The 26536-nt window shown below is 36.6% G+C and overlaps 1 protein-coding gene across 8 annotated transcripts in view; it reads right to left on the reverse strand.

The window, feature by feature from the left end:
- Positions 1-804: 804 nt before the first annotated feature.
- The window catches only part of CadN (neural cadherin), a 1238426-nt gene continuing 1212694 nt past the window's right edge, over positions 805-26536 (reverse strand). For all 8 annotated transcript variants that reach the window (XM_090407912.1, XM_090407911.1, XM_090407917.1 and 5 more), the window contains 2 exons: positions 12044-12289; positions 805-4741 (listed from right to left, as the gene is read on the reverse strand). In XM_090407912.1, the coding sequence (XP_090264038.1) occupies positions 4482-4741; positions 12044-12289 (506 nt within the window). In that variant the 3' untranslated portion in view covers positions 805-4481. The remainder of the gene's footprint in view (positions 4742-12043; positions 12290-26536) is intronic.

Below are 26536 nucleotides of genomic sequence, written 5' to 3' on the forward strand. Positions count from 1 at the left end.
CACAATCATTCAAGCCTTCCACACTCCCGACTCTTATTTTCTCATTCATACTTTGCTCATCACTCTCTCCTATTTCACTACTCGTCTCCCGTTCATCATTCTCTCCTATCACACTACTCGTCTCCCGACATTCATTTCCTGCCCCTGAAACAACTAGGTTGGTTATCGATATATCTGATTCATTAATTTCCTCCCACTGTCTGCATTTTGCTCATATATGCAATCCCCCTTCTCTCACCCGCCATATATTTGTATTTCATTTATTTTTTACATAGTCTGGAAACCATCCTTATGCAATGCCACACAAAGAGACCAAACATGGAACCTTTTCAAGCCACTTCAGGCCTCTAATAACCTGAGCAGTAGTGTCCTACATCTCCTACCTAAAGACAATCATAAACATCTATGCCCATAGCAAGATTCAAACCCACAGCCTGTTGGTTGGAGAGTGGATATGCTAACCACTTGGCAAATCAGGCTGACAGTTATCTTGCATACATTCCATCCAATTCCACTGCTGAGGTGGGCAATATTTGTAGACATCGCCATCCATCACTGTTCTTTTATCTAGCTCCTCAAATGCATCCAGAACCCTATGATTTCATGAATAACCTGACAATGTAATCACTAAATAATTCTATTATTTCTTATGTGTTTATGATATGAAACACCACATGCCAAATATGCATTTAAAAAGTGTTAATTAATATAACAAGATACTGTGTCATACTAAAAGAAGAAAATAACAGTATATATAGCAAAATAAAATGTGTTGAATATGGAAAAAAAAATTAGCACCACATATTTTTTAGAAGTATTTTATTTATTTGACTTGCAACCAATGCACTTGAACCAAAACCTGAGTTGGCTACAAATGACATTAAAATGACAAAAAAATAAAAAGTCTTAAAAAATTTCGACACAGTTAATGCACATTTATAACACTGCTAAAAATAAAATGATAATGAACATAATTGTTACGCAAAGATTCTCAGTAAAAAAATTCTCTGAAATAAAACTGCATCATGGGAAGAATCTATGGCAGGAGTTGGTTAGTATGGGCACTACAGTGTTCTGTAAGAGTATGGCAGAAAAGGGAATGACTATAACTAGGCACTTTAGGTCTGTATAAAACAAAACTTGTCTGTCAGTAACATCAGGTATGGGCAGTGGATCACTTCTGTGAAGCTCATTACGCAATACTGCTAAGTACTTATTGGTATGATATGCCATACAAATTAATGATACTGGACACATTGAAATTGATGAAAATGTCTGAAGTAGAGGCAAATGCAGATAAGATAGTCAATTTTAAAAGTGTACATATAATAAGAAAATGAGTGTATAAACTGACCACAAAATTTTCTTTTTTTTACATGGCATGTGAGGTTTATAAATGACTGAGAACTTACATTATTGATTGTCTTAATTGGTGATGCACATTCAATGATTAATGAAAATTAACTTGAAAATCATTTCTGCTTAATTTTTATATGCAAACTTACATCAAAATATAACTGTCTTCAGTAATGACTTTTATTAAAGTGACATTTGAAACTAACTGCACAGATTCACTGCACTTTACTGTTCAAAATTTTCAATATGAAAAATACTCTTATTGCATATACTATTTGTAAAAGTTTCATATATAATTGATTTCAGTGATAAACCCAAAATACAATTCCTGATGATTTATCATTCGCTGTTTAAACAATTTTCATATATCTGTTATAAGTAAGCATGCCATAGAATCTGACTATGCTACCTAAAATAATAAGCATAAGAATATATTTTGTCCAAAAGGGTAAACAGGCTATATGAAAAAGATTATCAAGTAAAAATTTCCTTTGAATTTCATCAATATAAAACCTGTTAATATAATATGTAGCATGTAAAATGTGTCAGTATCTTAAATATAAATGTAACCATTTATTTTCAGTTTGTTTAAAAGATGGCTTACAAAGTGATGCTACAAATCTTAAACAATTTAGAATAATTAGGATGATATTTTAAAATCAGCAAAGTTATTAAAGTTAGTTTGTATATGTGTGTGTAGATATATTATATAGGAAGCAATAGTTGCCATTCCAAATGTTACTTCTAGACACTGCACTCTCTTCACAGCCAGTAAATACTTTGTAAAAGTGTATAAAAATCTGACTAGTCTGCCCTCCACTGAATCCCTGGGGCAAACATAGAGGAACAGGCAAGGCAGTTGACAGTATTAGCTGTAAAATGCCCAAAGAGCCACACTCTTACAGATCCACTTTGTCTTGCCCAAAACTTACACACCATGAATATGAAACACTGAGTGTGTGATGCTGTGAAACTTAAGCATAACACTATTTTCAAGAATTACATGATATATTTTATAGTTCTGTAGGAAGCATTCAATTAAATATACACTTTTCTAAATTAAATTACACAGAGCTATCATTTTTAAGGTGCTCTTCTGAAATTGATTAAAGCCATGTTTTATGTAAAAGGACTTTTTTTTTCCCACACACACTCACACACACAGGCATACTTAATGCACATATACATGCACGCACGCGCGTGCATATGCGGTCTCATTCACTCACGATCACGCATACATGCATACTTGCACATTCTCATCTACTGTGCTTTCTAAATGTATTGGGAGATGCAGCTGTGATTTCTTAGATGAGATTCCACAAGTGAAACAAGCCCCTACAAGTGATTATGTGGGAGATGGCAGTTGATTTCAATGACAGGGTTGAGCAGAACACAATTCCCACAGTGGTACCTATTCAGAAACAAACTCCTTTAATTATCACACAGGCACAAAAATATATTCCATATGTAATCACTTACAAATATACAGGGGAATATAGGTAACGTAAACTGAATCAAGTGCACAGACACATCGAAAAAAAAAAAAAAAAGGAGACACAAAGGGGAACAACATTATGAGATTCATTGTTAACATCAAGCTGCCATTGCATTTATCTTCTTTGATTGCACAATGATTATGACTACTCCTCACCTGATGATCACAAAGTTTGATTGGCAGTCAGTGATAATGCACCTAAGCTTTCCCCCATACCCTTCCCAGAGAAATGAGGACTCTGCCATGATGGCTGAAATATCCCAGTATCCCAAGAAACCTGAAGAGGACAGTCAGCTAGTTAAAATCTTATAAATAAATAAAAGCATTTCAACATGAGCCATGATGATACAATAAACTACCTTGGCACGACACACAATGTTTATGACAATGGCAAGAGTGGAAAAGAACCAAAATAGAGGAAGGCATATGGTAATTTTAGACAATACTTAAATAATATTTATCTGTAGAGTGAAATAGATAATGGAATGTTTTAGAGATAAAAAATGGTATTACAGAGTGCAGGCACAGATCAAATGCAGGAATGGATACCATTTGCAGCAGCACTAGTCTGCATTATATTTCTATTAATAACCAGTGCAAAGAAAGCATTTTTTTGTCCCCTCCCTCTGAAAGATTTGGTCCTGTTCATTTACGATTCAGTTATAATAAAGCAGGAAGCAATAACTGCTGTACAAAAAATGAAATTCATGAAAAAGATGAAGCTATACAAACAGAACTCTACATGAGACATGCACATTTTCATGGCAAATTGCCTTAGTGAAAGATAGCACCCCTTGCAGGGATGGTTGAGCATGTGCTAGGGATAGGCTTTGACCCTCTACTCCCTTTAGAACCAAGTAGTTAAGGTAGCACAGCAAAGCAGTAATTACTTAGCAAACCTCGTACTTATGATGGCCACTAAAAACAACAACAAACACAAGATTGCTATGCTATAACACTGAAGGTGCTTTAGTACTTAAGATGAGCTTCACAGGTTAAGTAGATAATGCACATACACACATATATGACTTAAGACAACTGCTATGAGTACTCCTCAAGTTGTCAAACAATACCGCAAATTCAATAAGTTTCTAAAAGAGATCACAAAAGTGAGAACTGACATGCAAATGTACATAACACACAAATATTTTAAGATGAAATTCATTAATTTAATTTTTCACAAAACAGCAATAATGCCCATTCTCTAAACCAAAGTAGCACTGGTATGACATTTCCTCTCCCACATATCCTTGTATATCACTGTGTTAAATTAGTCTTGTCTACAGATTCATGGGTGAATGCAGTCATCTTTGTCTACCAGAAGTTTATTACATGTGCCTGAGAATTTCTCTAACACTCACATTTCTACATATCACACTATGGTACTACACAGTACAGGGAACCATCAAACACCAGTTTGCAGCTGTTGTTACATTTTGAATTGAGTTGGTACCACCTATGCAGATCACATTCTACATGTAGTAATGTTGCTATAATTTCATGCTCAGCCATCACACCCTTCCTTGGTCCTAAAGGGGATGGGAGACATCAATGGAATGCCAGTGCAAACACGTATTTGAAGTACAGCTAGGGGATGATGTGCGCACGGTAAGAATCCAAGATGAGATGACTAGTCTTCTTCACTTTCTCCTTGTCCATACATATCTGCTAGTTTTTGAAAACGAGGTCCCCAACCATTCAGGTAATCAAAGTCTTGCTCATTGTCATCTGTACCAGATGCTAAAGAGCTTAAAGACCCAGCAGTACTTCCACAACCTTCATATGCATAATTACGAAGATCATCAAATGGAGGAGCATTAGGATCATTGTCAGCTTTATCAAGATGATCACGAATAAAATCACCAACATCTGGATGCACTCCTGGAGGTACTGTAAACAGATAAAACAAATATTAGTTAATATGAAAATAACAAATGATTTTTTCTAAAGTTTTTATCAGTATTCAAAATTGCTATACCAAAACTATTCACGAATGATGTTCTTCCTCTGCTTTCTTGTTCTAGGTTTTCAAAACAAAAATTAATCTTTCTTTTAGGAACCATAAGATTAATATAAAACTTCCTGAGTTCCATTTTAATAGAGACTATATTCCTTTTCCTACCATCATGTCCTATAGAGAGGTCATGATTTATCAGTTTACTTACACATTATAATATGACCAAGTATGGGACAAAGGCATTTAACACCATTACATGAGAAGTTATTTATGTTGGGATAGATGAGGTTGGATAACAGATTAGTGTATTGGATAGGAGATTACAAGTCTGATAGTATCTGCAGCAAGAGGGCGTGTATGGTGGAGCATTGTCACATGGTGTCTGCTTTACAGTTAGGGTTACTGATGTTTATCTTGCATATTAATATGCATTGAAGACATCTAAAAAGGGACATAGTATTTTCAGTGTAGAGTTTAGAAGAGATATGAGAACATGGCAGATGAGTCTAGCTACCATTTTTTCTTGCAGCATCAAAACTGCATGGAAAAATTCAATGCAATTTCAACTGGTATGAATGTACTGATAAAGAATGAAAAGTTGAGTTGTTTTGAATTACTCAAGCTGAGGCCAGTGTATTACATTTATTAATTTCACGTGTTCATCTGGCTGGTTTGCCTATTGTGTGGGATGAAATAAACACTGATACAGATGAGACTGGATAAGTTGCCTTCAGTAAAAAATATCTTATAAAGATTCTTCAGGTTCGCTGGCCTGGTTGGCTGAGTTGTTAGTGTATCTGCTCTCCATCCAAAAGGCTGTGGGTTTGAATCCTGCTGTGGGCATGGATGTTTGTGAGTGTCTGTGAAAATACTACTGTGATGGTAGTCAGCAGTAGATGGCGTTGGTGTAGATGATTAAAAGGTAGTTGGGTTGGTGGATTGAGTGGTGGAGACCGAGAGTTGTAGACTAAGTGCCCTCTCTCGACTAGTGTATGGACTCCATGGAGGTGTTATGCAATAATCATCATAATAATAATGTTCCAAACAGGATTATTCAAATCCAGGTCCTTTTCAACACAAAGAGCATTATTATTACTTAAGAGACTCAGGGATAATGACAGAGAGTGAACATCTACAGTGCACTGCCTGAGAATGTATAAACAGCAAACCAGTTCAAAGTGCAGTTTGATGAACACTGTGCTTAATTAGATTAACCTCTCTACCGGCCGAGGTGGATAAAATAGTGAGACCAACTTGCACTTCTTATCTATGTTATTCAATAGGTATTATTGTTACACCTGATATCTTAAGAATGTAGAATTCTCAGCTATCATGGTGTAACATGAAGAATAAATAAATTAAAAACCCTGCATAAAAGATAATAGATGAATTAATTAAAAGACAAAGAAATATTCTTGCATCCAATAAAATATAAAGGTGTTTGTTGAACTAACTAACAAATAGAAAGAAAGAAAGAATATATTAATGTTGTAATATGATATAAAAGAGAAAATTTATCTAAGTAAGACAGAAAAGGATTAGTCATAAGAAATGGTATGTGAGAGGCTAGAGATTAAATTCATAGAAAAGTTTTGGAAAGGGGATTAAATTAGAGGCTAGCACAAGAAAAACAACAGACAATCGCTTAGGGTCAATTCCCGGATTGAGACTTCGTTACGGGCTCGCCGATCAAATGATGTTTGGCAGAAAAATGCCACCCTAATTGGTCGGTAAAGTCAAGTCAAAAAGGGGAGCGGAGAAAAGAAGTTAGAGAAGGTGCCGTTAGGAGAGAGGGTATAAAAGGGTTAGACCCCCCCCCCCCCCAAGGAGGACTCTTTTTGGCTTTTGGTTTTGGTTCTGTTCCAGGAGAGTTCTTCGCGAGCTCTTTCATATGGATTTCACAGTGTTTTCCTGAGTGGCGAGATAGGGGTTATATCTTCGTCGTCGCAACACGGAAACAAAAGTGAGCGGGATTTCGATTCCGTACTTCCTATGTAAGAAGTGAGGAATGCCATATAGTCAAAGAAAAGAAAGCATATTCTTTGTGTTTCAACTCCAGTGTCAACTACGAGAAAGGGAAAGAAGTAAAGAAATCGATGTCCACGTCGCGAGTTGTACAGCCGTTATATAGATGATTCAAAGTGTGTCCTAAGTTACGAGAGGTTAAGACCGCATAAGCATAGTTCAATTCCAAAAGGAGCGTAGGAGAAACAGATTATCAGAGAGGTTATACCAAGATAGTTCGATCAGAAAAAGGTAGAGGCCCATATGGAAAATTCAAGAAAGAAAGGTACTGTAAAATATATCTCGTGTTAACTAAGATTTGTCTGTATTAGTTATCATTGTTCTAATACTGAACTGTTGAAGTGACCAAGAAAACAATACTAGGACTTTAGTATATGACAGAATATAATGAAAGTAAGCTTACTAATGTTAATATTATATGAGTAATTAAGTGTCCTGAGAATTTTGCATGTCTAATATATTGTATAAGGAAGTTTAAATGTCATAGTTATGTGTCAGTGCAGTAAATGGTTTAGTTAATCTACTTAAGTTTGGATAGTTAAATAGTGTGAATTAATCTTATATGTCCGTGTCAAATGAATTTATGTGTTGAATGTGTATGGCGGCATGATCGTAATACCCATTATAGGATCATAGCTTAATTATTTATGATAAGCTAATGTCAGTTTGTAAATATTTAGTATAGCATTGAATTGAGTAATAACTAATATTTGAATTGTACCATGTTAAGGAATTTAATAAACCTTTTGTCCAATGATAAAACAGTTGTCTGAAATTGCTGTTCAATGCACCACTTGAAAAAATTACGAACCTAATCACGCGGGAAATTAATGTGTTAAGAAACGAGATAAAGTGTCACGACTGCAACATAGTTTCACTTTCAGGCATATTTTAGTTATTTCTCCTTGTTTTTGTATATAATATCTTAAACTAAATGTCCCAAAAGGCGCAGCATAATACAAATATTAGGGATACTAAGGGGAGAATTAACTTGAGTATTAGTAAATTTTTTGGTGATATCTCGAGCATAGATAATAGTAGAACATAGATGAGAGGAAATTACTAGTTAGAATAAAATTGTAAATTGGGACACAACATTATCGAATCATATCCAGATTTATCTGGACGTATATATATATATGTCCTGGCCGGTTGGGAGGGTTGAGGATGTTCCATGATGAGCCTGACTCCATGGAGATTGTCTGATGAAATGATCATAAAAATATATCATATTCTTATAAATGATTATCTAACTTTTTTTTTTCTCAGAACAATGTGTGTAGGCAAATGGAAACAATATGAGGAATCCTGTTCCACAGAACAGATAGATGGAATGAAAAAGGAAAATTGGTTTGCAGTTTTAAGTTGGACTGCAAATCGATGTTGACTAGCAGCTGCTCACATTTGTAGTAGGCTTAGAAGAAAATAGCAGAATAAATGAAAGCAGTTCAGTAGAACAACATCCATGAAAATATTTCATGGATGTTGTTCCATGAAAAGGTATAAGGCAGAAAGAATGTCAAAGAGCAAGTGACTGGAATGAAAGTCAGAAAGAGAGAGAGAGAGAGAGAGGGACATCAATGTGCCTAAATTGTTCTATTCCAGATAGAAGAAAAGTAAATTAGGGTTGTTTCTGGCACACCATCCTAAATGTGAGAACAATTAAGATTGGGTGGATTTGAATTTATATAGAATTAGCAGCTATATACAGTTGAGTATATAGCTGCTATATACTCATATTGAGGAATAAATCTTGAGTAGAAAAGGATATCAAGGAGGATGGTCAATATTGTTTGGTTAGGAGTTAATTGGCACAAGGACAGTTAAGGTTATTTCTGCACCAAGCCAAAGGTTACAACAGAACTTAAGGTAATCATAAACAATAATAAAGAGATAAATTAGTATGTGCTATGTATAGAAACAAATTTTTTATAAATTAAATTAATCAAACTAGTATCTATATATAAATAGAATATATAATCAAATGCTGGAAGTTTTTTCCCATTTGTTTAGACTATAAATTATATATTTAGTTTAATCCTTTATCAGTGTAAGCAAACAAAGTTTGCGCCTGAAGTATCTTCAGGACTAAGGCAACTCATAACAAAGGTGGACTAAGTTCTGATCACTTTCCTTAGTATCCCAAAATGCAAAGCACATCTCCTTGCAGACATGTATAATGCTATGCATTATTGGAAGGGTCACTACCAAGACTGGTTTCGACCTTTATTGAGGTCTCTTCAGTGGGGGCATTTCCATACTCATATTTCCATATGCCAGTTGCTAAAAGGTGTCACACCTATTATTAAATTACTCTGGATTAGAGAAAGATGTTGGAAGTTGCCCTAGTCCTTAAGATATTTCAGGCACAAACTTTGTTTGCTTACACTTGGATAAAGGATTAAACTAAATATATAATTTATAGTCTAACCAAGAGGAAAAAAATTCCAACATCTTTCTCTAATCCAGAGTAATTTAATAATAAGGTGTGATACCTTTTGGCATATGGTTTGGAAATACGAGTTCTGCATTGCTGCAACCTTGGTATCACCTCTGGTTCTGGCTCCCACTGAAGAGAACTCAAAAAAGGTCGAAACCAATCTGGGTAGTGACCCTTCCCATAATGCATAGCATTATACATGTCTGCAAGGAGATGTATAATGCTATACATCTCTATCCAGACTGGTCTTGACCTTTATTGAAATCTCTTCAGTGGGAGCTCTTTTCTTAGTATCCCATTATGCTTTGCATTATACTAAGGAAAGTGATCAGAACTTAGTCCACCTTTGCCACGATTTGCTCTAGTCCTGAAGATACTTCAGGTGCAAACTTTATTTGCTTACACTTGGATAAAGGATTAAACTAAATATATAATTTATATAATCAAATGTATTTGTATAAATTATTTAAAAAGTTAAAAACTTCATGCAATTTGTCCACGAATGATAAGATATACAGGATATATGGCTCACACAAATTAATAAAAAAAAAAATCATTATTTTCTTGTGTAAACTGCTGGCACTCCACCAGAACATGACGGGTAGTGAAATATGTGTTGTACTGTTCACACACAAGTGAGTCATAAGGCTTCAGTAAATATAAATGTGTAAGATGACTATAACCTATGTGGAGCCTAGTAAAAACAACTTCCTGTTTTGTTTCTATGGCCAGACTGCCAGTGCTTAATTTCAGGCTTAATCTCATGTAATTTATTTCTCAGTGCTTCCTGCCATGACAATTGATATTGGGTTAATAGGTTTCATCTTATAAATGTCTGTATACAGGACTGACAAACAGTATATAGAAAACAATATTAGCCAATCTAGCAGCTGCATCTACAGTCTCATTTCCCTCAATTTCAATGTGGCTGGGAATCCTGCACAGCTAACTATCAAAATTACGGAGCCTCAATTTGTAAAACAGTTGTAGAACCTCACAAAGCATTGGAAGTGGATTGTGCACAAGAGATGAGATGGCCTGTATAAAACTCAATGAGTGTATAAATCATACGCTTTTGGTAGCAGTCTTCTGTGATATACACAAGCTCAAGCTGAATTGTATGCAACTCTGCTGCATAATTACTGCAGTCAAGCAGAATCATGCCAGCCTGGCTGGCTGAGTGGTTAGCGTATCCGCTCTCCAGCCAAAAGGCTGCGAGTTCGAATCCCGCCGTGGGCATGGATGTTTGTGTTGTCTGTGGAAATACTAGTGGCGGTAGATGGTGTAGTTGCAGTCAGTTAGTGGATTGAGTGGTTGAGACAGAGTTGTAGAGCAGGTGCCCTCCCTCGATGAGTCTTTGGACTCCCTGGAGGTGTCAAATAATAATAATAATAATAATATGATAAAGTCAGGAAATACAACAGAAGGTATTTTTGAACCATCAGTGTAGATGAAAAGAAATGATACAAGTAAAGAATGCAGGATGGAGTGTAAACCAACCTTCCATGGAGGAATGCTGTTATGTTTGGTGCAGGTAACATGGTAACAATCATGCCAGTAGCTTGCATAATCTCTTTAACATGCATATCAAACAGACATATGGCAGTCTGATGTATTATGTTAAGCCTCTCAGTGTAGAGAAAAGATACTAGTCCACACAAGATACTCTGGAAGAGACTATTTTTAGAACATAGTTAAGAGACCACTATTTCTGTCTAAGGGATAGAGCTGGTTCATTTCCTTCAAAATAACCACTCTGAGTGAGTGAGTGACGTACGAAAGATACCAGTGGCTATCTGTATACCCTAATGATGGATGGGATCCAACCACTGCAGGCATAGACTTAAGACCCATAATCCAGTTTTGAAAGTATAAGCACATGATACAAATGAAGCAATAAAAATAAATTCTCTCTTTGTTGTTGTCTTTTCTTTCAATTACCCTCATGTTACAAAAGCAACAGTAAATTATGACATCAACAACAAAGGGAGCATTATCTACAGCAGGAGGAAGATCTTCAGTTATTAAGGAGGATGCTGTAAGTAAGTGTTTGCATATCTGTCAGAAAAAAACAGTGGGGTATACATCAGCCTTGAGAAGAAAATCCATTTAAAAAAGTAAAAGAAAGTGAAGAGTAATCTTTCTTATGAAAAATAAGATTATAAGATTAACTGTAGAACAGCTTTTCCCACAAATATTCCTCAAAGACTACAACCTCCAACTCTTCAAAAAAAAGAATATCAACAAATTACTCCCCCCCCCCCTCACTCCTGCTCACACATGGCACTGATTTGCTATGGGCTTGCACCCTCTCATGTGTGTATGTGTGTGATATAAAAAATTCACACTACTGTGGAATCTGAATCTGAAAGAAGTCGCCAAAGTTGTCAAAGTTCATCAAACTATGCCTTAAACTTACTCAAGGTTACTGCATTCAACACAATCTCAGGTAATGCATTCCATTCACAAATAAACAAATAATTGCCCTGCCCCATGTAATAATCATAACTGTTCCAACCTCATAAAGTTATATATACCACTGACAAGTGTGAAGTACCTTCATTATTATTAAATTTTTAAATATAATTTAATCTGAACTAAAGAAAATTATGTTAATCTGAAACAGGAGATTGCAAAGTATGCTGTAATGAGATTTACACTGTATGTCTTAATATAATGTGATCATAACTTATATTACTAAAAAACACACATACTAACCACAGTGATAAGTTTTAATATGTAAATATTTCATTGTATAAAAATAACTTACGTTGTCGTTGTCTAGGTTCTTTTAATGAGGGCTTTTCAGGCCCTGGTTTAGCACCAATAGGAGTCCCTGTAGAATCTATAGGGATGCGCAATGGAGTTATATCATACGCATTCATATCATCTTCTCCTCCTCCTTCATCATCATAGCTAATTATATTTTCTCTAACATCATCATCAACATCGCCATGACCATATTTTTGATCTGGTCGTCTACTCCTTGTATAAGCTACGATCACCAGGACTAGAACTATTAAGAAAATATTGAAATATATAGGATGAACAAATGATATTTATGAGAGTCAATATAAAAATTAATTCTCTTTTCTTTTAAATTATTCATCAATCAGGATCACTATGCTAGTTCATAATTTTCTGGTATCCAAGTGTTGGGAGGAATACAACTAGGTTGTATTCCCCCCCCCCCCCCCCCCCCCAAGTTTCCAATAGTGATCTTAATCACTACTGGAAACTGGTGGGGGAAGGGGAGGAAGTGGAAATAGTATTTATGAGCAGCAGCATTTATATTGATGAGTGACCAACTCATCAATATAAATACATTATTTCTATTGAGTCTCTTTCGAATTATGGTGTGTGCAAAACATCAGTAGTAAAATAACTGGCCAGGAATTATTCATCTTTCCTTCTTTCATCATCTTTGAAGCAATTATTTCATTAATGTTCACATCAATATATAACTTAGAATTATTTCATTAATGTGATCATTAATGAAATAATTGTTTCAAAGATTGTGAGAGGGACAAGATGAAAAAAATTACTATTCCAATTCTTTCAAAAATGAAATGCTGAAAACATGAAGGAAACAACCAAATCACTTTACTTTTAGTGATGAGCAATGTTAATTCTTCAAAAAGATGAAGCACGATATCTCAAAGTATATAAAACTGCATTTATTTTTTTCATCAATCTCATTTTGGGAGGATGACAATAACTATTATTCACACAATATCTATAATACCTCTTCATGAACTCATTTACTGGCAAAGTGCTAACAACACAAACTTTCCTACCTATTAACCATTCCTCAGGCAAAAAAAAAAAAAAAATAATAACATAAAATCCTCTCACTCTTGCTAAATACTTCCTTACAATTTTTCTCACAATTTCCAGGGCTGATCCTTCGTTCTCTCCTTTATTGTCATTAAATTAAAAATACTAAGAAATTATTTGTTTCCCTGCCAAACTGAATTTCAGCTCCTTAAACTCATCCACTGTCTGCACGTTCATCACTGTCTCTGATCCTACCACACTCCATGCAAAAAAAATTACTTCTTACCCTTTCATTCACCACCCCCTTTTGCAACTTCCAGGAATGGTCCCTTTTCCTTGCACATTCGCCCTGTTCTACTATATGAAAAATCTCCTTAGTGTAAACATGATAATAAACCTTCAACAGGTTAAATGTCTCTATCCCCCCCCCCTTGTCCCCTAACCACCAAACTCTGACTATCCTCATAATTAACAGTGTACAATCCTGATATAATTTTTGTTATTCATCTCTATACCTATCATACAGAATTTCTGCAATGTCCTCCTCAACATTGCAGAAATTCTCTGAGATGTCTTCTCAACCTTTGCAATATATCTTCAGAACTTCAAATCTCTGTCAACAATCACCCCAATATCCCTCACTTTTTTCAGTATAACTGCACTAAGTCAGTGGGAAGAATCCCATCTGTGGATATCAACTTTAAAAACCTTACATTTAGTTGTATTAAACTAACATATGGTTTTGACTTGGAAAATGAATAGACATGCAGGAGTATCAAAGAGATGGGAACTTATGTGGAATTATAAAGCAGGTGATTATAATAGTCTTAGACGTCAACTTCGGGAAGTTTCATGGAGAGAGGAACTGGAAGGGCGAGATATCATTAATGCGTGGGAAATTGTGAAAGAATATTTGTTAGCAGCAATGGTAAGTTGTATACCACGAGTGAAGAGGAGGATACAATTTGGAGTCAAGTGGATGACAAACAATATTAAACAGGAATTGCATGCGAAAAAGAGGCTATGGAAGAGATATAAGGAGACAGGTGAAGAGAAGATGCAGGAAGAATATAAGACACAGGCCAGAAGAGTGACTAGTGTGGTAAGGAAAGAGAAACTGGAATATGTGAGGAGATTGGCCCTAAGATCCAAAGAAAATCCTAGGGAATTTTTTAGCTATGTGGCCAGTAGGAGGAGAAATGAGTGTGGAAGAATGATATTGTGGGATAAAAATGGGAATAGAATGACTGATGCAGAGGACATAGTGGAATTGATCAATGAACAATTTATTGGAGTATTTCATCCTAGAGGAGTCAGTTTTAATGCTAGAGGGATAGGGTTGGTTCGAGGTTTAGAAGTACAGGAGGAGAGTGTGTTTCAGATACTGAGTACTCTGGATGTCAGTAAAGCTGTGGGACTGGATGGTATTTCACCCCGAGTTTTCAGAGAATGTGCTTGGGAACTGACAGTGCCTTTAACCTGGCTTTTCAATGAAAGTTTGGCTTTGGCAAAGGTGCCCAGGGAATGGAAGGAAGGTAAGCTAGTGCCATTGCATAAGGGTGGTAAGAGACTGGAAATGTCTAATTATAGGCCAGTCTGTGTGTCATCAGTAGTTGTTAAGATCTTGGAGAAATAGTAGTGAGGGACCGTATACAGCATTGGTCAGATGAGGGTAATGTTATCTGTGAGAGTCAACATGGATTTGTGAAAGAGGGCTCTTGTTTTAGCAATATGCTAGCCTTTTATAATAAAGTTACAAGAACATTAGATGAGGGAAAGGCATATACTGGAATTTTCTTAGACTTAGCGAAGGCATTTGACAGGGTGCCACATGATAAGCTGATATTTAAGTTGCAGCACATGGGTCTGGATGTCAGATTGGTCAACTGGATTCAGGATTGGCTGTCTGATAGGTACCAGAGAGTTGTGTATGGTGGAGCAGTTTCAAGGAGGCAGAAGGTTACAAGTGGGGTACAATAAGGCTCAGTACTAGGACCTATATTGTTTAACCTTTATATCAATGACATTGCCAGTGGATTGCAAGGGGATATTCAGTTGTTTGCAAATGATGCGAAGCTGGGAAGGATTATTAGTAATAGTGCAGATGTGGTTGCCCTGCAAGAGGATTTGAATAAGCTAGATAGGTGGGCAAATTAATGGGGGTGTCAGTTTAATGCAGCAAAATGTAAGCTCTTGAGGTTTGGGAAACATCGATGGGATGCTGCATTCTCTATGGGAGGAGTTATACTGGAGGAAGTAGGGGAGACAAGAGATCTGGGATTGATGATTGATAGAAACCTGAAATTTAGGGGACATATTGCAAAGGTGGTGAAGGTAACACAGAGGATTGCTGCAATTATGAGAAGGACACTGACCTGCAGAGATAAAAGGATTATCATTCCGTTGTATAAGTCTCTGATCAGACCACACTAAGACTATTGTTCTCAGATTTGGTCCCCAGGATTTGAAGGGGATAAATTAACTATGGAAAGGATACAAAGATGGTTTCAGGACTGTACAAGGATAGTTATGAGGATCGGCTGAGGGAATGTGGACTGCAGAGTTTGATGGTTAGAAGAAGGAGAGGTGATATGATTGAGACTTTTAAACTGTTGAGAGGTGGTTACACGGTTGACACTGGGGAGTTCTTTTGCTTGGTTGAACAGCAGGAAGGAGTGATGACAAGAGGCCATCCCTGGAAGTTACAAAAGGAAACTGCGAGCAAGAGGGTGAGGAGTGGTTTCTTTGCGTGGAGGGCGGTTGAACTGTGGAATGCACTGCCTGATGGAGTGGTGAGAGCGAAAACGGTCAATGAGTTTATGGAGTGGTATGATAGACTTTGTGTTTCTTAAGGGGGGGGGGACCTCCCCTCGATGAATCTTGACAGACTTTATGTTCTTAGGAAGGACCCATGATGAGTCTTCTGACTCCATGGAGGCCTGAATAATAATAATAATAATAACATACCCATTTGTGTCATGAACTTTCTAGCTTATTCAAATCCTGTTGAAGAGCCAAAATATTTGACACCTCAAGTCCACTTGTTTTCCAATTACCAGTTTTGGTATCCATTCTGGTACTCTTTGTCCATCTGTGGTCAGACATTTTTTATCACATCACGCCCAGTACAATTTGTTGCTTCTTTATTACTAATGTAATGATCATTACCTTTGTTTGCTTCCTTATCCAAGTATTATTCTTTTTTGGGAATAATGTGGTATTCAGGTCTCCATGGATTCAAAAGACTCATTGCAGGAGGTCCTTCCTAGGAAACACAGTATATCAGGACTCATCATGGGTGGTCGCTCCTAGGAAACACAAAGTCTATCATACCACTCCTTAAACTCATTGACCGTTCTCGCTCTCACCACTCAATGCATTCCACGGTTCAACCACACTCCATGCAGAGAAACCACTCCTCACCTGCTTGCTCACAGTTTCCTTTCGTAACTTTCAGGAATGGCCCCTTGTCATCACTTCTTCGCGCTGTTCAACAAAGCTAAAGAAATTCCCAGTGTCAATCCTGTAACCACCTCTCAACAGTTTAAAAGTCTCAATCATATCACCTCTCCTTCTTCTATCCACCAAACTCCGCAGTCCACATATTCTCAGCCGAATCTCATAACTAACATTGTACAGTTCTGAAACCATCTTTGTTATCTGCCTTTGTACCCTTTCCACAGTTAATTTATCCCCTTCAAATCCTGGGGATCAGATCTGAGAACAGTAGTCTAAGTGTGGTCTGATCAGTCTTATACAACGGAATGATAACTGTTTTATCTCTGCAGGTCAGCATCCTTCTCATTATTGCAGCAATCCTGTATGTTACCTTCACCACCTTTGCAATATGTCCCCTGAATTTCAGGTTTCTATCAATCATCAACACCAGATCGCTTGTCTCTCCTACTTCCTCCAATAGAGTATGAAGTGTCCCAAACTTCAAGACCTTATATTTTGCTGCATTAAACCAACACCCCCATTCATTTGCCCATCTGACTAGCTTATTCAAATTCTCTTGCAGGGCTACTGCATCTGCACTATTACTAATAACCCTTCCCAGCTTCACATCATCTGCAAACAACTGAATATCCCCTGCAATCCACTGACAATGTCATTGATATAAAGGTTAAACAATATAGGTCCCAGTACTGAGCCCTATGGAACGCCACTTGTAACCTTCTGCTCCTTGAAACTGCCTCACCATATACAACTCTCTAATACCTATCGGACAGCCAATCCTGAATTCAGTTGATCAACCTGACATCCAAACCCATGTGGTGCAACTTAAATATCAGCTTATCATGTGGCACCCTGTCAAATGCTTTTGCCAAATCCAAGAAAATGGCAGTATATGCCTTTCTCTCAACTACTGCTATTGTAACTTTATTATAAAAGGCTAGCATATTACTAAAACAAGAGTGCCCCTTCACAAATCCATGTTGACTCTCACAGATAACATTACCCTCATCTGCCCAATGCTGTATACGGTCCTTCACTACTTTCTCAAAGATCTTACTAACTACTGATGACACACAAACCGGTCTATAATTAGACACTTCCAGTCTGCTACTGCCCTTATGTAATGGCACTATCTTACCTTCCTTCCATTCCCTGGGCACTTTTCCCATAGCCAGACGTTCATTGAAAAGTCGGGTCAAAGGAGCTGTCAGTTATATAGCACATTCTCTCAAAACTCGTGATGAAATACTATCCAGTCCCACAGCTTTACTGACATCCAGAGTACTCAGTATTTGGAACTCGCTCTTCTCCTGCACCTCTAAACCTCAAACCTGTCCTATCCCTCTAGTATTAAAATTTACTCCTCTAGGATGAAATACTCCAATAAATTGTTCATTGATCAATTCCACTATGTCCTCTGCATCAGTCACTCTATTCCCATTTTTATCCCACAATGTCATTCTTCCACAATCATTTCTCCTATATCTCTTCCATAGCCTCTTTTTCACATGCAGTTCCTGTTTAATATTGTTTGTCATCCACTTTACACCAAATTGTGTCCGTTTCTTCACTCGTGGAATACAGCTTGCTATTGCTGCTAACAAATATTCCTTCACATTTTCCCAAGCACTAATGATATCCGGGCCTTCCAATTCCTTCCTCCATGAAATTCCCCAAGTTGATGTCTAAGACTATTATAATCACGTGCCTTATAATTCCAAGTACATTCCCATCTCTTTGATACTGACTGAGTACTGAGTGTGATCTTTGCAAGAATATATCATCCAGGTGGTGACATTGCAGAAACGAATAAACCAGAAGATTATACGGGAATTGTGGTGAATGAAGTGGAGGCGAGTAGTCTATTGCATAACCTCAATGTCAATACATCTGTGGGATTGGATGGTATACCAGCTCGTGTTGTACGAGAAGCAGCTAAAGAATTATCAGTACCCTTGACCATTTTGTTTAATTTAAGTCTCGGGTCTGGGTTAGTCCCGAGTGGGTGGAAAGAGGGGAAAATAATTCCACTGCATAAAGGTGGTTCCAAGACTGCTGTTGTAAATTACCGACCGATTAGCATATCAGGAATCATTGTCAAGGTCTTAGAGAAATTAGTCAAGAAAAGAATACAGGACTGGATAGATGAAAATGGGATATTGTATGGGGGACAACATGGTTTTGTGAAGGGTAGATCATGCCTCAGTAACTTGCTCACGTTTTATAACACAGTGACGGCTGAACTGGATAGGGGTAATGGGTTTACAGTGATACTACTGGACCTTGCCAAGGCCTTTGATAGGATACCACATGGAATCCTAATCAGTAAACTGGAGCAGATGGGGATAGATATAGGGTTGGTGAGATGGATAGGAGGGTGGTTGAAGTAGAGATACCAGAGAGTGGTTTATTCAGGAGTGGAGTCTAAAAGACGTCTTGTGACTAGTGGAGTGCCGCAGGGCTCTGTTCTTGGACCACTGCTTTTCAATTTGTTCATCAATGATATTGGAAAGGATTTGAGAGGAAGTGTTCACTTGTTTGCTGATGATGCAAAGTTGGGTAGAGCAGCTGTTAGTGCACAGGATGTCAAAATTTTACAGGATGATTTGGATAGTTTGGAGGACTGGGCTAGGAAAAATGGATGTCAATTTAATGTGGCAAAGTGTAAGGTTATGCACTTTGGGGTGAAAAGAATAGCAGCAGTATATCACATTAGTAGAACTGTACTCCAGGAGATTGACGAGGCCAGGGATTTGGGAGTGTTGGTGGATAGGGAGTTGAAGTTTAGGGGGAACATTGCAAAAGTGACTAAAACAGCTCATCAAATCACTTGGCTTCTGAATAATACTTTAACATGCAGAGACAAACAAGTTGTTGTTCCTCTGTATCGAGCCTTGATAAGACCCCATCTGGACTTCTGTGCCCAGTTATGGGCACCAGGGTTTCTTCGTGATGGGGAGGAAGTGGAGAGGGTCCAGAGACGAGTGACCAAGATGATAGCAGGTCTGTGGAATGAACCTTATGAGAATAGGTTGAGGATTTGTGGGTTGCAGAAATTGGACGATAGGCGAAAGAGGGGTGATATAATTGAGACATTCAAATTACTGAAGGGTTTTTATAAGATTGATCCAGAAGATATTTTTGAAAATATGACTGGTGGTGAGAGGACTAGGGGCCATGCATGGAAGCTGGGCAAGAGCGTGGTTGACAAGGGTGTTAGAGCTAGGTTTTTTACTTTTAGAGTGGTGAATGAGTGGAATAAGCTTCCAGAGTCTGTTGTGGGTGCTATGACCGTGAATGAGTTCAAGGCAAGGTATGATAGATACTGTGTGAATGTTGAATAGTTGTTCTTGACATGATGTTAGGGCCTCCCTCGATGAGTCTGTCGACTCCTTGGAGTTTCCCGGAATAATAATAATAATAATAATAATAATAATGTCTATTCATCTTCCAAGTCAAAACCACATGGTCACTCTCTCCAACTGGTGGGAGAGATGTCATCTCAGTTATTATCAACTTTTCTGATGCTATGACCAAATCCAAAACTCTTGAACCTCTTGTTCCCTCAATTACATGTTGCCTAAGACATTTGTCCCTCAAGAATTCTAGAAATTCCATTCTCTTATTGCTACATGCATCTTCCTCTCACCAATTTATAATTCTGTAGTTAAAATCTCCCATAACAATCATTCTTCTTGCACTTGCCAAGCTCAATTGTCTTAACATCTCCTGGTCCCCACCCTCTGTGCTCTTTGGTTTGTAGCAACAATTCACTAAATATCCTGTCTTGTCCACCTCTATCTCAATACCATATGCTTTCAAAACCATTAGTGTCACTGCCTTCCAAAGCCTCCACTTTTATAGGACATAAGTCATCATTTATCATAAACAGTACTCCACCATCACACTTTCCCTTCCTATCCTGCCGAAAAATGCTGTACCCTGCTACTTCTATTCCTATTATTATATCCTCTTCTGTCAACCACGTCTCAGTGATCACAATAATTATTGGCCAGGCTGATGCTATCAGCACCACCAATTCCTCTACTTTATTCTGGATACTCCTGGCATTAGTATAAAGCATAAAAATGCCACTGTTTCTATACCCAGCATTATCTCCTCTAGACGCCACTGGGCTCAGCATTACCTGATGTCGTCTCCCTTCTTCCAACTACCCATTCCCACAAGAGGCCACCCCTGCTACCATCCACCTTGGGCATTCTAGTTTTCCTGCAGTGACACACTGACTCATTCAGAACAGCAATCTCTCTCTCTCTCTCTCTCTCCAGATGCCTACTTCCTTCCTCATTCAAATGCAAGCAGTCTCTCACATACAATTCCTCTCTGTCCGCAAATGCCCTCCAAGCATCCACATATTCCAATCCTCTCTCTCTCATTCCCTCTCTTCTACCGTTCCTATTCTCTCCTCTTCTATCATTCCCATAACTCTCTCTCACTCTTACTCTGATTCGCCTTTGCATTCATCTCTTCCATTTGCCTAATCTCATCTTTCGCACTTCTTATTTCATTCCCTAGACATTCCATGTGCTCTTTCAGATCATCTAGCTCTCTCTGCAAGTCAGCCACTCTTATTTGTCATTCATCCTTGCAATTGAGGCCATCTCCAAAAACTTCACAATCATCCAACCTTTTCATACTCCCCACTTTCATTATTTTATTCACATTTCTCTCGCTATTCTCACCCTCTATCATGCCACTCATCTCTCTAAGTGGATGAGTGGCATGACAGAGGGCCTCTGACTCAATGAGGTCAGTTATAGCCATTTCTAACTCACCAAGTTCCTCCCACTGCCTGCATTTTGCTCATACGTATTTCCCTTTCTCTCACCTTCCACATATACAACCGCTGGGACACATATATTCCAAAAGTCCTGCATGCTACAAAATCCAATATTATATCAGGCAAAATGTAGTCCTTAAATGGGAGAGGACTTGGTGATACACCATTTGCAATTTTAGCTGCCGCTGCCACCATTATTCAAAATAATGTCAAGGAACTATTACAACTAAAGGCTAAATAAGTATAAGGAAGTATAACTATATAAGTAAAAGTACAAACAGAATACAAACAAAACATTTAAGTATACTAAATATAAATAAAATAAAACTAAATAATGAAAAGTTATGTTATCTTTGTCTTCTCTTCCACCGTTATGCATCCAATTCCGAATCCATCTTCTCGGTAACCAAAATACACAATATAACGACAACAACTAACTCCAAAACAACCACTGAAGGACACCTGTATTACAGAAAAACAACTTAGCATAAATCTCGACAGAAGTCACACTATTCACCGATTAAAAAAGCACTCAGTGAGTGCTTTAGTGTCATTCACAGTTTCTCTAGGTTTTTTTTTTTTTTGTCATGCTCCGGATTTCACTACCATAGGCCATTGGTTGTAGATCATGGTAACCTCAATCTGCCTAAGGTACGTCAAGGCTACCATAAACAATAACTTTCTATCCCAATCTGTTGGCAGCTAAGCTATTTAAACTTCTGACCACTTATACTCTTGATATTTTCTATCCATTTCCTTCTAGGTCTTCCAGTGGTTTCTTTCCTTCTATTTTGGAAAAAATGAGGAAACCTGTTAGTAGATATTCTATACACATATGTCCATGCCACTGTAAATGTTTTTCTCTGATATTGTTATTATTTAATAAAAATAATATAAAACAAGAGTTTTCTCTTGTTATTATTGAAATATTGTAGTGTAGCTCTCTGATTGGTTTTCTTTTCAGTCCATGTTTTATTTATTTTTCTCAACCACTTGTTTTCAAAGTCTTTAATCTTTGTTCTGTTTGATAAGTCTCTGCACCATAAAGAACTGTGTGGAGCATCATTGAATTATGTACTTTGATTTTTAAGTACTTTGGAGAGATTTGTATTTTTCCATATATTGGTAAGGTTGGTTATAGTAGATCATTCTATATTTATTCTGTGTTTAATAGTTTCTTCATAATTTAGCCTGTCTGTGATCAATGTGCCTATGTAATTGATTTTTTTTAACCTGTTCCAATTTATTTCCTTCCACTTCTAAGCTAATCTTTCCTCAATTTCTGCCTGTTGCCATTGTTTTAGTTTTACTTAAATTTATTTGCATTGTGCAAATAAATAAATTTTGATGCAGGTTTTGAATCATGCACTTTAAAGTTTTCTTTATAATCTGTAAATAAAACTATATCATTCCTTAAATAATGAAATAATTCTATTCTATTCACTCAGTCATACGGCTGGTGGGGGGTAGCTACACGCTACCATACTAGGGAAATGATTATGAGCAAGGTGGCTTCCCGTTGCCTTCCTTGAATCAAATAATACTATAACCTAAATATCATATAATACCATATCATATTATTTGTGAATGTACAAAATATATTATATTTTGTCCATTCACATTTATTCCCATATATATATATTTTTTTTTTTTGGAATACTCTTTTACTATTTATTCCAGGCACAGGTTAAACAAATATGATGAAAGTGGGCCTCCTTGCATGACACCTCTCTCTCTCTCTTGCCACTGGTATTTCATAAGTTTTGACTGCACCAAATTTTATTAGTGATATAGTATTTTTATAGAACTGGAAGAAGATAGTGAAGATTTTTTCCTCTTTTATTTTTGTTCTAAAATTTGAAGCAATTTATTTCTTTCATTGATTTCAATATTCATTGATTCATTAATTCAGCTAATCTCCTAAATCTCATTTGCTTTTATCCTAAATGTTGCTCATGAGCTTCTTTAATTCTATTTTATATAATTCTGATAAATAATTTATATGTGTGACTTAATAAGGTTATTGGTGTATAATTTGTACATTCCTGCATACCGCCTTTTTTATAAACGAGAATTATTTTGTCCAATTTGCAATCATTAGGAATTTCCTCAGAATTGAAGACTTAGTTATACAACTGCACTAAAAAATGCTTTGCTGTTTCTCCTCGACACTTCCAAAACTCTATCAATATTTCATCTTTGTCCATCTGGATTTAAGAAATTTTTTTTTTTTGGCTTCACCAGTCAGATTGCCTCTTTTTATTGTTAATGGTTAGTAATATAGGTTTGTGTGTTTCTCAAAGTTCCTTTATTAGGTTATCTACTGATTTTGTATTATGATGGATATCTGAATTCTGACATATATCTGCTTTGCGATTTATTTAGTTTGATTTTGTTTCTCTACATTTAAATGTAATGTTATTTTTAACTACTTGTGGTTTACTAGTAGGTCAGGTGCTTTAAGTTGAAAGTTTTTCTTTTATCTTTTTCTTCTGGTGCCAGATCTGTTATTTCAGTACTGAGCCAATTGCTATTAAGTCCCTCTTTTTTCTATAATGTTTTTTTATTGCATCTAGTATTGCCTTTTTTTTGCCAAAACTCTTCTGTGTTTTCAAGAATTAAAGCTCCAATTTTATAATTAATTTTTTCATGAAACACATTTTGTGTTGGAGTCTTAATTTTGAGGTGTCTCGTCTTAGAGTCTTTGAGCGTTTTTTTTTTTTTTTTTTGATAGAATTTCACGATCAGAATCCATATATATATATATATATATATATATATATATATATATATATATATATATATATATATACATTTTGAAGTGATGTTTTCCATTTTTTGTTGACTACTAAGATATAATTGATAAATTATTTAAGTTAAGGGATATTACATCCCATATTGTTTCATAGCCGATTCGGCTATGAAACAATATGGGATGTAATATCCCTTAACTTAAATAATTTCACGTCGCAGAATTGAAGCCTTTGGCTCTTCATATAATTAATAATTTATACAGTTTTTAGTTTTATCAAGTGAGGTCTATGTGTATTTGTGACTATCTCTATGAAAAAAATAAAGTGTTAGTAATCACCAATACTGTTTTCTTGTAAAATTCAAGGGACCCATCACCTCTTTCATTAATCCCAAAATTTCCCATTACTCCTTCCATGTCCTCAGAATACTTGCCTATTTTTGCTTTGAAGTTTCCCATTACTATCAACATGTCTTTTCTGTTGGTATTACCAATTTCTGTTGGCAGGTTTCACAGAAATTCCTCATATTCATCATCTGGTGCATAAACTTATATTACCTTAATATGTGTATTTTTTCCCTTCTGCGTTTAATTTTAAGAAGATTAATCTTGAAGATATTGAAGTAATTTCCGTTACTGAATTTAAAAGATGATTTTTTACTATGATTGTTGTTCCTTCTCTATGTGCTCCATCTTTTCTTCTTGAGTAAAATATTCTTGAATTGTGGATGTTAACATAACCCTTGTCTGTCCAATGTGTCTCTGACATACCTACAATATTCCAATTAAATTTTGTTAATTCTTCTTCTAACAGTTTAAGTTTTCCAGTTTTAAATCATGTTCTAACACTGATTGTTGATATATACAGGGTGTTCGGGATAAATTTGACATATTTATAATTAATTATATTTTTCCGTAAGTTACATGTATTAACACACACTTCTCTTCATTTAAAAGTTTGGACCCTTCTTCATTCATATACAAGATGTCAGAAAGGATGGATAGCTGGAACCCACCTGAATCATGGAAGAGAATAACTTGTATCATGATGATTCGTGCCTGCCATCAAAATAAGGATATTACGACTGATGCCCAATGCTCCCTGAATACAGTAAAAACAATCAGGCATGAACTAGAGACTTGCAATGGTGACTACGAGAATGTAGCAAGAAGAAAGATCCCTAGCAGACGATCTGATTGCGTTCGTACAGCAGAATTCCTCGCAAATCTGCAGGAACAGGTGTTGAAGAACCCTGGCATTGGAATTCGGGCTTTGTTCGTGGAGTTGCTAACTGTAGTCAAGCCCTGGATAACAAGGGTAGCCAATGGTAGGCCGTATGTATGGCAGCAGGATTCGGCCCCTTGCCACACCTCTGGGAAAAGTCAAAAATGGTTGTCTGAAAATTTCTACGACTTCACCAGTCCAAATGTTTGGCCTCCAAACTCCCCAGACCTTAACCCCATGGATTATTTTGTATGGGGCGCAGTTGAAAAAGACACCAATCGCACTTCCAGTAATACAAAAGCCCAGTTAATGGATAAAATTAAAACAGTTTTTGCGGCCCTTCCCAGGGAGACTGTAGCATCAGCTTGTTCGAGGTTCCGAAGCAGAATTGAAGCTGTGATCGATGCTAATGGTGGTTATTTTGAGTAAATCTTGTTGATAGTATTGTAATTAACTCTGCCTGTAATGTTTTTTTGTCAATTCATTAAATTTAATAGATACAAAGAAGATTTTCTTTTTCCTTACGAAACTGTCAAATTTATCCCGAACACCCTGTATGTGATGTTCTTCGCTGACCACTTTACATACTTCTCATCTCCCCTTAAGTGATCACTGTGGAGATACGTTGACTGTCTCTAATGTGGTAACATTTAACATCCTGTGATTGTTTTCTTCTGTTCACAAGTTATAGGCAAAATACTGCAGCCAGCTTGCTACTTTTCTGATGCAAAGTCCATTAAGGATAGGGCCAAAACCTGGGAGAGAAGGCAGAATCCCACTGCAAAAGAAAATAAAGATCATCCCTAGTCCTAGAATAGCATTGAGTGGGAGAAGGAGCAAGAAAGGGGAAGAGAGAGATGAGAATGAAAGAAGAATACATACAGGATCTATATGCAACATATCAGAAATATACTGCATGAAGTAATACCAAGTCCAGCATTTGGTTCATCAGGTTCACCACTCCCATACTCACTATAGTATAAAGAGTTGCTGAGGTGTTTGGTAAATTGCTCTTAAATATATCTCTATAATTATTATTTATATAGCTACTCCATGCAGTCAAAAGACTCATTGTGGGAGACTCACACTATCCATTAACACAATAACAATCATAACATCTCCAACTTATTCACTGTTGGGGCACTCACAACCATCTGGCAATTCATCTGGCATTTCATTTCACTCATTCACCATTCCCCAAATAAAGAATCTAGTCCACATTCACACACACCCTTACTAACCACAATCT

This window comes from Typopeltis vanoorti, chromosome 18 (genome assembly GCF_054136105.1).
Source record: "Typopeltis vanoorti isolate ZY-2024b chromosome 18, IOZ_Tvanoo_1.0, whole genome shotgun sequence".
In the NCBI taxonomy this organism is placed as follows: domain Eukaryota; kingdom Metazoa; phylum Arthropoda; class Arachnida; order Uropygi; family Thelyphonidae; genus Typopeltis; species Typopeltis vanoorti.